At 52.5% G+C, this 10,000-nt stretch overlaps 3 protein-coding genes across 6 annotated transcripts in view; 1 reads left to right on the top strand and 2 right to left on the bottom strand.

Moving 5' to 3' along the window:
- Positions 1 to 305: 305 nt before the first annotated feature.
- On the bottom strand, positions 306 to 7,530 carry LOC114436573 (cysteinyl leukotriene receptor 1-like). Of its 2 annotated transcripts, none has more exons than XM_028406892.1 (5): positions 6,900 to 7,530; positions 2,395 to 2,531; positions 1,959 to 2,126; positions 1,711 to 1,878; positions 306 to 1,637 (listed from the first exon to the last, which is right to left on the bottom strand). In XM_028406892.1, exons 2-5 carry the CDS (start codon positions 2,523 to 2,525, stop codon positions 1,115 to 1,117), a joined length of 990 nt encoding a protein of 329 aa, XP_028262693.1. In that variant the 5' UTR covers positions 2,526 to 2,531; positions 6,900 to 7,530; the 3' UTR covers positions 306 to 1,114. The 2 variants fall into 2 exon arrangements, with proteins under 2 accessions (XP_028262693.1, XP_028262692.1); XM_028406891.1 differs by having other exon boundaries at positions 2,395 to 2,578; positions 6,900 to 7,529.
- A 448-nt stretch (positions 7,531 to 7,978) lies between these two features.
- LOC114436587 (nectin-4-like) overlaps positions 7,979 to 10,000 on the bottom strand; it is a 3,031-nt gene continuing 1,009 nt past the window's right edge. The window contains exons 1-3 of the mRNA XM_028406917.1: positions 9,704 to 10,000; positions 8,682 to 9,059; positions 7,979 to 8,606 (exon numbers count right to left, since the gene is read on the bottom strand). The exon at positions 9,704 to 10,000 is cut by the window's right edge and continues 1,009 nt beyond it. Of these exons, the coding sequence (XP_028262718.1) occupies positions 8,419 to 8,606; positions 8,682 to 9,059; positions 9,704 to 9,764 (627 nt within the window). The 5' untranslated portion in view covers positions 9,765 to 10,000 and the 3' untranslated portion in view covers positions 7,979 to 8,418. The remainder of the gene's footprint in view (positions 8,607 to 8,681; positions 9,060 to 9,703) is intronic.
- LOC114436576 (low affinity immunoglobulin gamma Fc region receptor II-a-like) overlaps positions 9,683 to 10,000 on the top strand; it is a 5,385-nt gene continuing 5,067 nt past the window's right edge. For 2 of the 3 annotated variants that reach the window (XM_028406897.1, XM_028406895.1), the window contains exon 1: positions 9,683 to 9,796. The gene's annotated coding sequence lies outside the window, so the exon portion shown is untranslated. Of the gene's footprint in view, positions 9,797 to 9,882 lie in introns of those variants that run through there. The other variant, XM_028406896.1, reaches the window with a different exon arrangement.

Raw genomic sequence — 10,000 nt, 5'->3', positions numbered from 1 at the left:
ACCATGGTGCCCCCCACACATAAGGAGGGGCCTGGAGTTCACACTGACATGTTGAAATCTACCCAGAATTCATTGCACTGGGACACAGAGTGGAGCTGAGCAGAGAGCTGCTGCCCCCTCTGCTGGACACTGCTGCACATTACAGCCAGCGCTGAGACCCCTTAGACTGAATGGACTGGATGTGAAGCAGTGTAGGTCCATAAAGAAGTCCGTCGTCATGACAACACGGATGATGTTTATTACTAGAAGTGATTCCTCAGTGAAAGCATCACATGTTAATATTTACACACACACACTCACACACACACACACGTCATGACGCTCTGGTCTGTCTCACTGGTCTCTGCTGAACCTCAGACCCGCTCTGTGCTGGTTCTGCCCACCCACCGGGGACACATGGTAACCTGGGTGCTTTCAGTGCACTGCCAGCAGAGGGCGCTGTTACTCTGTGAACACACACACAGACACACATTCACTCACACATACACACAGACACACACACACTCACACCATGATGCTCTGGTCTGTCTCACAGGTCTCTGCTGAACCTCAGACCCACTCTGTGATGGTTCTGCCGACCCAGCGGGGACACACATTAATCTGAGTACTTTCCGTGCACAGCCAGCAGAGGGCGCTGTTACTCTGTAAACACACACACACACACACACACACACACACACACACACACACACACACGTTCATCCAGGTAGAGGGTGGTGTTTACATCGAAGCTGCCAACAGGTGAAGTAACAGTGATGATGTCATCGTGAAGGCGCCTTTATGAGGCAGCCAATGAGCAGTCAGTAAGAAGGTGTAGAGCAGATCCTCAGATCCTCAGGAGGCCTCTGGGACAGCAGGGTGTGGGGGGGGGGGGGGCAGAGATCACTGAAGCTTCAGGAGAGCCCCCAGTGGAGCAGCAGCAGCAGCACACACTTCAGAGAACTCCATGCAGTCTTTGTGGGACTCTTGGAGTCCCCAGCAGCCTTCAGACCCTGATGACGAGGGACTTTGTCCCTCTTGTCCTTCTATATTTGGCCTGAAACACGAGGCCTTCAGTGGAACTCTATAAATAGCTGCACCGACATAAACTCAAGTTTGTTTGGGAGAGAAGAGTTCATGTGGTGTTCCTCCGTCTCATCAGGGCCAGGCCGGTCCTGAAGGACCCCCCTCTGCTGGACAGCAGGGAGGAGTGCGCGTCCCTCATGTTGTTTCTGAAGGTCCTGGTGGAGTAGTAGTACAGCAGGGGGTTCACCATGCTGTTCGACGCCGCCAGGCACAGCGTCACCACCACCGCCCGCTGCAGCGCCACCGTGACGTCGCACCTCCAGCCCCCGCACACGGCGTGCAGGTGCAGCGAGCGGATCAGGTGGTAGGGCAGGAAGCAGAGCAGGAAGGTGGCCGTCACCATGGTAACCAGCTGCACCGAGCGCCTTCTGTTCTGGCTGCGAGCGCCGCTGGACAGGCTGCTGCCGTGGGGGCCCGTGGTGGCCGTCAGGCGTCGCACGATCCCGCTGTAGCAGACGATGATGGTGAGGAACGGCAGCAGGAAGCCGAAGACCACCGCCACGTAGTTCAGGATCAGCACCCAGCACCACGAGGACATGGTGGGGGGCTCGAAGCAGCGAGGTGTCCCAGACCTGGGAGAGACGGCATTAGCAACCATGCTAAACCTGCTAGTTATCAGCTAGCAGGTTTAGTCCAGATGCTCACCTTAGTGTGACACCGTTGGACAGGAAGGGGGCGCTGGCCACGCCCACAAACAGCCAGACTGCCAGACAGACCACCAAGGTGCGATTGGGCGTGGTCAGAGCGCGGTGACGGAGCGGCTTGGCCACAGCCAGCCAGCGGAGCACGCTCAGGAGGGTGAGGAAGAGGATGCTGAGGGAAGAAGGGTGGTGGAGAGGCGACACTGAGTATCAGAGTGTGTGTGTGTCTGTGAGTGTGTGTGTGTGTGTTACCTGGTGTACAGGTTGACGTAGAAGCCGTAGACGCAGAGTCGGCACAGCCAATCAGGGAAGGGCCACGCCCCGTCCCCGAAGTAATAAGCCAATCGCAGAGGGAGGGTCAGAGAGAAGCTGCTGTCAGAGATGGCGAGGTTCATCATGAGCACGCAGGAGGCGGAGCTTCTGCAGGAGGACAGACACCGGCTCTCAGTCATAAAAGAAACGATTCAAACAGCAGAAGTATAAGAGATAAGAGAGGTTATTCAAAAACATTTACATGTTTTTATTTATGGTGGATAGACACAGACGCTGCTGTCTGAGCGCTGAAGTTTGCATAGGTCACAAAGAGTTAAACAAATGAAGCTCAGCTGTCCACACACTGCTGACAGTTTAGCACGAGGTTTGGTGTGTGAGTCTGTGTGTGTGTGTCTGTGTGTTTGCAGCTTCAGACCTGCGGCTGCTCTGCAGGAAGAAGACCACCAGCGCCGCCATGTTGCACAGGAACGCCACAGGAAACACCAGCAGGTAGGTGAAGGTGTAGGCGCGGTACTTGAAGGCATCGTCGTCATGGAAACACGCCATCAGAGACTGCGTGGTGTTGTTAACGACAACAGAAGGGGTAGTGGGCAGAGGTCCTACAAAATGACACACAATGTTCACACAGCTGTGTTGATGCACACAAACACAAACACATTCACACAAAGACACACATCTGCTGTCTGTGTGTGTGTGTGTCTGTGTGTGTGTGTCTGTGTGTGTCTGTGTGTGTGTCTGTGTGTGAGTGTGTCTGTGTGTGTGTGTCTGTGTGTGTGTCTGTGTGTGAGTGTGTCTGTGTGTGTGTGTGTGTGTGTGTGTGTCTGTGTGTGTGTGTGTCTGTGTGTGTCTGTGTGTTTGTGTGTGCATGTGTCTGTGTGTGTGTGTGTGTCTGTGTGTGTGTGTGTCTGTGTCTGTGTGTGTGTGTCTGTGTGTGTGTGTGTGTGTGTGTGTGTGTCTGTGTGTGTGTCTGTGTGTGTGTGTGTCTGTGTGTGTCTCTGTGTGTGTGTGTCTGTGTGTTTGTGTGTCTCTGTGTGTGTGTGTCTGTGTGTGAGTGTGTCTGTGTGTGTGTCTGTGAGTGTGTCTGTGTGTGTGTCTGTGTGTGTGTGTGTGTCTGTGTCTGTGTGTTTGTGTGTCTGTGTGTGTGTGTCTGTGTGTTTGTGTGTGTGTGTGCATGTGTCTGTGTGTGTTTGTGTGTGTGTGTGTCTGTGTGTCTGTGTGTGTGTCTGTGTCTGTGTGTGTGTGTGTGTGTGTGTCTGTGTGTCTGTGTGTGTCTCTGTGTGTGTGTGTTTGTGTGTCTCTGTGTGTGTGTGTCTGTGTGTGAGTGTGTCTGTGTGTGTGTCTGTGTGTGTGTGTGTCTGTGTGTGTCTCTGTGTGTGTGTGTCTGTGTGTGTGTCTGTGTGTTTGTGTGTCTGTGTGTGTGTGTGTGTCTGTGTCTGTGTGTTTGTGTGTCTGTGTGTGTGTGTCTGTGTGTTTGTGTGTGTGTGTGCATGTGTCTGTGTGTGTGTGTCTGTGTGTGTCCGTGTGTGTGTGTGTGTGTGTGTGTCTGTGTGTGTGTCTGTGTGTGTCCGTGTGTGTGTGTGTCTGTGTCTGTCTGTGTGTGTGTGTCTGTGTGTCTGTGTCTGTGTCTGTGTGTGTGTGTCTGTGTGTCTGTGTGTGTCCGTGTGTGTGTGTCTGTCTGTGTGTGTCTGATAACACTGAAGCTTCGGTCGTTTACATTTGGTTTGATAATCAGACAGTTGAAGGAATTTAAATTTACAGCACAGCTGTGACGTGTTTATGAATGAAGGCAGCTTTGTTTAGAACGAGTTGGCCTGGTTTACATAACACACACACACACACACACACACACACACAGACACACACACAGGTCTGGGGGAGCTTCCTGCTCGTGTGGTTTCGGTGCTCCTATAACGGCTTGGCGTGGACAGGCTCCTTTGTGCAGCTAGCTTAGCGTTGTTGTTTCACACATCAGGCGTGTGGTGCCTGAGTTATGATCCCCTAACTAAACACAGTTCACACCTTGCTACGTGCACTGTATGAACATGGAAGAGTCTGGAGTCCTGTCCCTCTTTGGATCCTCATACTTGTCGAGCTGGTGTTTTCCATCATGAACTACATCAAAAGTAACCAGCGCTCAAACAGCTGTAGATCAGTAGATCAGGGTTTGTGGCGCCGAGTGTGCTCTGTTCAGTGGGAACCGGCCCAAATGGTTCTGTTAATGCTGAAGGCTGCCGACCCCTGACCTGGCAGGTCCGACAATGTGTGGACACACAGTCACAGAGGGGTTCAGGACAGGTCAGGATGTCAACAACAGGTTAAAATCAGAGAGGAGCTAGCTGCTGTTAGCTCTGAGTCTCAGCTGGAGTCTCAGGTGGAGTCTCAGCTAGAGTCTCAGGTGGAGTCACAGCTGGAGTCTCAGGTGGAGTCACAGCTGGAGTCTCAGCTGGAGTCTCAGCTGGAGTCTCAGGTGGAGTCTCAGCCAGAGTCTCAGGTGGAGTCTCAGCTGGAGTCACATCTGGAGTCTCAGGTGGAGTCTCAGGTGGAGTCTCAGCTGGAGTCTCAGGTGGAGTCACAGCTGGACTCTCAGCTGGAGTCACAGCTGGACTCTCAGCTGGAGTCACATCTGGAGTCTCAGGTGGAGTCTCAGGTAAAATCACAGGTGGAGTCTCAGGTGAAGTCTCAGGTGGTGTCTCAGGTAAAGTCACAGCTGGAGTCTCAGGTGGTGTCTCAGGTGGAGTCTCAGGTGGACTCACAGCTGGAGTCTCAGCTGGAGTCACATCTGGAGTCTCAGGTGGAGTCTCAGCAGGAGTCTCAGGTGGAGTCTCAGCTGGAGTCTCAGGTGGAGTCACAGCTGGACTCTCAGCTGGAGTCACATCTGGAGTCTCAGGTGGAGTCTCAGGTAAAATCACAGGTGGAGTCTCAGGTGAAGTCTCAGGTGGTGTCTCAGGTAAAGTCACAGCTGGAGTCTCAGGTGGTGTCTCAGGTGGAGTCTCAGGTGGACTCACAGCTGGAGTCTCAGGTGGAGTCACAGCTGGAGTCTCAGGTGGAGTCTCAGGTGGACTCACAGCTGGAGTCTCAGGTGGAGTCTCAGCTGGAGTCACAGCTGGAGTCTCAGCTGGAGTCTCAGGTGGAGTCTCAGCCAGAGTCTCAGGTGGAGTCACATCTGGAGTCTCAGGTGGAGTCTCAGCTGGAGTCTCAGGTGGAGTCTCAGCTGGAGTCTCAGGTGGAGTCACAGCTGGACTCTCAGCTGGAGTCACATCTGGAGTCTCAGGTGGAGTCTCAGGTAAAATCACAGCTGGAGTCTCAGGTGGAGTCTCAGGTAAAATCACAGCTGGAGTCTCAGGTGAAGTCTCAGGTGGTGTCTCAGGTAAAGTCACAGCTGGAGTCTCAGGTGGTGTCTCAGGTGGAGTCTCAGGTGAAGTCTCAGGTGGAGTCTCGGGTGGAGTCTCAGGTGGAGTCACAGCTGGTGTCTCAGCTGGAGTCTCAGGTGGGGTCTCAGCTGGAGTCTCAGGTGGTGTCTCAGGTGGAGTCTCAGGTGGAGTCTCAGGTGAAGTCTCAGGTGGTGTCTCAGGTAAAGTCACAGCTGGAGTCTCAGGTGGTGTCTCAGCTGGAGTCTCAGGTGGAGTCTCAGCTGGAGTCACAGCTGGAGTCTTAGGTGGAGTCTCAGCTGGAGTCTCAGGTGGAGTCACAGCTGGAGTCACAGCTGGTGTCTCAGCTGGAGTCTCAGGTGGAGTCTCAGCTGGAGTCACAGCTGGAGTCTTAGGTGGAGTCTCAGCTGGAGTCTCAGGTGGAGTCACAGCTGGAGTCTCAGGTGGAGTCTCAGCTGGAGTCACAGCTGGAGTCTCAGCTGGAGTCTCAGGTGGAGTCTCAGCCAGAGTCTCAGGTGGAGTCACATCTGGAGTCTCAGGTGGAGTCTCAGCTGGAGTCTCAGGTGGAGTCTCAGCTGGAGTCTCAGGTGGAGTCACAGCTGGACTCTCAGCTGGAGTCACATCTGGAGTCTCAGCTGGAGTCTCAGGTGGAGTCTCAGGTAAAATCACAGCTGGAGTCTCAGGTAAAATCACAGCTGGAGTCTCAGGTGGAGTCTCAGGTGAAGTCTCAGGTGGTGTCTCAGGTAAAGTCACAGCTGGAGTCTCAGGTGGTGTCTCAGGTGGAGTCTCAGGTGAAGTCTCAGGTGGAGTCTCAGGTGGAGTCTCAGGTGGAGTCACAGCTGGTGTCTCAGCTGGAGTCTCAGGTGGGGTCTCAGCTGGAGTCTCAGGTGGTGTCTCAGGTGGAGTCTCAGGTGGAGTCTCAGGTGAAGTCTCAGGTGGTGTCTCAGGTAAAGTCACAGCTGGAGTCTCAGGTGGTGTCTCAGCTGGAGTCTCAGGTGGAGTCTCAGCTGGAGTCACAGCTGGAGTCTTAGGTGGAGTCTCAGCTGGAGTCTCAGGTGGAGTCACAGCTGGAGTCACAGCTGGTGTCTCAGCTGGAGTCTCAGGTGGAGTCTCAGGTGGAGTCTCAGGTGGAATCGCTGCACATCTGTGTCTCTTAAAGTAATCTGTCTCTCTTTTGTGTCTCTTGTGTTGTTTTATGTCTCTGAAGGTATGTTCTGTCTCTTTGGAGACATTTGTGGCTCTTTTGTGTAGTTGTGTGTCTCTTTTTTGTCCCTTTGAAGTCAGATCCCGTCTCTGTTGTGTAGTTTGTCTACTTTTATGTCTCTTATCGGTCCTTCTTGGTGTCATGGTGGCTGTCCTCTGAGGTTTGTCCGCCTCTGTCTCGGTTCTCTTCAGATCTTTTAGAACAGCTGAAACATGTTTGTGTCCTCGTGTTTCAGTAGAGACGCTGCTGGTGTCTCAGTACACAGCTCATGTCCATGTACGGCCTCCTAACACTCTGGCTCTTAATCTGAAAGGACACACACACTTATCGTCTTATTTTGAAACTCACCGTTCATCTTGTCTCCGCTCCGTCTGCACGCCGTCCATTCGTCTGCTCGTCCGTCTGTGCGTCTCTCTCTGTGTTTCTGCTCTTTATTCCTTCCTCAACCTGTGTGGGCGTGTTTTCCATGGAAGCAGGAACACACACAGACACACACACAGACACAGACAGACTCTGGGCAGACAGCCAGCAGCCTCTGCCTGCTTCGGGTAGACACAGGTAGACAGCGTGCGGTCACATGACGGGGACGACAGCATCCTCTGATGACATCACAAGGGGACATGAAGTTATTCAGTGTCTCTGCAGACACTTGTTGCTCTGTTTGTCTCTTCCTAGTCGTCCTCAGTCGTCCCTCTTTGCAGACAGCGTCTGTCTCCTGGAAGCTGTTTTGTGTCTTGGACCTTTGTGTCTCTTGTGTGTCTCTGGTTGGTGCAGTCCGCTGTGACGCTGTGTGATGGCTTCGGCTCTCAGGACTGTCAGCAGCACAGAGGACTCACACCCTCAGGCTGTCTCATGGCTCTCTGCTGCCACCTGCTGGCTGCAGATCACAGATCAACATGGAAACTTTATGACTAACAGCCGCAGGCAGGAAGAGACGAGCAGCAGCCGGAGGACACAGGAGGACAGACGTTCAGCCACTGACAAGCTGTGTGTCCCCCTCCTGTCTCAGCTCAGGACCAGACTGATCTGTGGGCTCCATTCATCAGGTGGAGGATTCAGAGGAGTGCAGTGATCACACAGCCAGCAGGTGGCAGCATGGCACCATCAGAACAACAACAGACATCACACTCATGTCCTCAGTGTCCTTTTCCAGTCAGCTGAAAGTGAAAGTAGACACACACACACAGACAGACACACACAGAGACAGACACACCCACACACAGACAGACACACCCACACACACACAGACACACACACACACACTCACAGACAGCAGCTCTGCTGTGTGACCTTCAGTCTCTCTCTGATGACAGCTCGCTGTGTGTTCACAGGTTCTGTGTCAGTGATGTCATTGTCACTGTGTGACATCATTATCTGAGCCTGGACCAACACACACACAGTGAGTCCACAGAGGAGCAGAGGGAGGCTCAGTGTGTAAATGTGTCTTTATTTGAAACAATAAAAAACAATTAAACACAGCAATTACACTAATAATACTAATAAATCACAACATGAAGATAAAGTGCAAGAACACAAAGGGTCCTAGAGGAACATGAAGGGTTAATGTGCGGTGACCCTGCAGTAAGAGCTTAATGCATCACGCTGCTCCCAGCGAACAGCTAGGCTGCTGTGATCAGGAGCTTCCTGTTTGGTGACATCACATCTTGCAGTTGTGAATTTGAAGCAGAGAGCTGATTGGCTGCAGCAGCTTGGAATAATCTGTCAGATTAAAGTTCAGACTGTGAAATAACGAAGATGTTCACACCATCCAACACAACATGGAGCAGACACACACAGCATCCCTCCATGACTGCAGCTGGAGACACCTACACCTGATGAAATGAGACCACGAGGACGCTCAGCAGGATCAGGCCTTCTCCGTCTCAGCTGACAGGTTGTACTTTGGTGACCTGCTGTGTCTTCTGACACACACAACACAAACAACAACACAAACAACAACAACAACAACAAGCAACACAACAGGAACTACAACAACAACAAGAAGACTTGTGTCCCCGTTTGTCCCCTTGTCTCTGCCGTCCTTCTCTTGGAGACCTGCCGAGTAGAGACAGCTGTCAGACATGAATGCTCTCATGCTAACCTCACCTCCTGTCTCACCTCCTGTCTCACCTGAAGACGTCACTGTTGACGTCACTGTTGTGGTCTCCATCACCGTCACATGGACCGAACAGCTGACCTGACTGCGGCCTCCGCTCTCCATGCTGCTGATGACTCTGCACTCGTACACGCCGCTGTCGTTGAGGTTGGCGTTCTGGAGGACCACAGACACATCCCCGTCCTTCATGGACAGGTCTCTGAGCTGCACCCGTCCTCTGAAAGACGAGTGCTGGTAGTTTTCATACGAGCGGCTGTTCCTGTAGAAGAAGACGTAGCCGTCCTCCTTGAGGTCGGACCGGCTCCACTCCAGCAGAGTGACCGCTTCCCCGCCAGGACCCTGACACTGAAGAGGGACGTCCTGTCCAGGCCGGACCGTCTCCGCTCTGTGATCTGAACAACAAAGACAAGGCCCAAAAATCACGTGTGACCTCAGAACCCAGCATGGAGGACGCTGCAGCATGCTAACCCTGCTACATGCTAACCCTGCTACATGCTAACCCTGCTACATGCTACACACAACAGAAGCTCCAGGACACCAGGACGTCCACATAAACAGGAGACACCAGCTGAGAAGAGCCAGCCTCCAGGGACAGAAAGACACACACACAGACACACACTGACACACACTGACACTGACACACACTGACACACACTGACACTGACACACACTGACTTGAATTGATACAAATAAGAAAAAAGAAAGTAAAAGAAAAATATCAAACTATTTGCAGAACAAAAGAGAAACAACAAAGTGTTAACTCCTCCCACATGCAGCAGGGGGAGCTGTGGGTGCACACACACACACACACACACACACACTGCTCTTTGTTGTTGTTCTAATTATTCTTGAATATTTTGCAAACTTTCCAATTTCCTGATTCTGCTCAGAAACCTGTTCTTCTCCTTGATGATGAACACGCGCGCGCGCGCACTGTGCTTACATTCAAACCACAGAAATGAGTCACGCTCGCTGGCAGAGTGCCAGGACTTGTGCAAAAACACACACAGACTCACACGGACTCACACAGACTCACCGTCCAATGCAGACAGCAGAGAGAGGTGCAGGAACACCACGCACAGTAAAAACGGCTGCATTTGAGAGTAAAGCCCGGAAAGTTCTGCTGCAGGTTTGACACTTTGTTTACATGCACACAGTGTTCTCAGGGAGGAGGAGGAGGAAGAGGAAGAGGAGGAGGAGGAGGAGCTCTAAGTTTCAAACTGACACACAGACACACACAAACACAAACACAAACACAAACACACAAACGCTGTCGGAGCGTTCTGAGACTGGTTCAAAGTCTTCAAAGTTAAACAAACACACTGACTGTCGT

This window comes from Parambassis ranga, chromosome 5 (genome assembly GCF_900634625.1).
Source record: "Parambassis ranga chromosome 5, fParRan2.1, whole genome shotgun sequence".
Taxonomy (NCBI): domain Eukaryota; kingdom Metazoa; phylum Chordata; class Actinopteri; family Ambassidae; genus Parambassis; species Parambassis ranga.
Note: the sequence above shows the minus strand (reverse complement) of the source record. Positions and strands in the feature narration are given on the sequence as shown.

Coding starts and splice junctions, on each gene's coding strand:
- LOC114436573 (XM_028406891.1), bottom strand. Junction 2,127..2,394: donor TTCCTGCAGAGCAGCCGCAG/GTCTGAAGCTGC, acceptor GTCCTCCTGCAG/AAGCTCCGCCTCCTGCGTGC. Junction 1,638..1,710: donor TCCAACGGTGTCACACTAAG/GTGAGCATCTGG, acceptor CGTCTCTCCCAG/GTCTGGGACACCTCGCTGCT.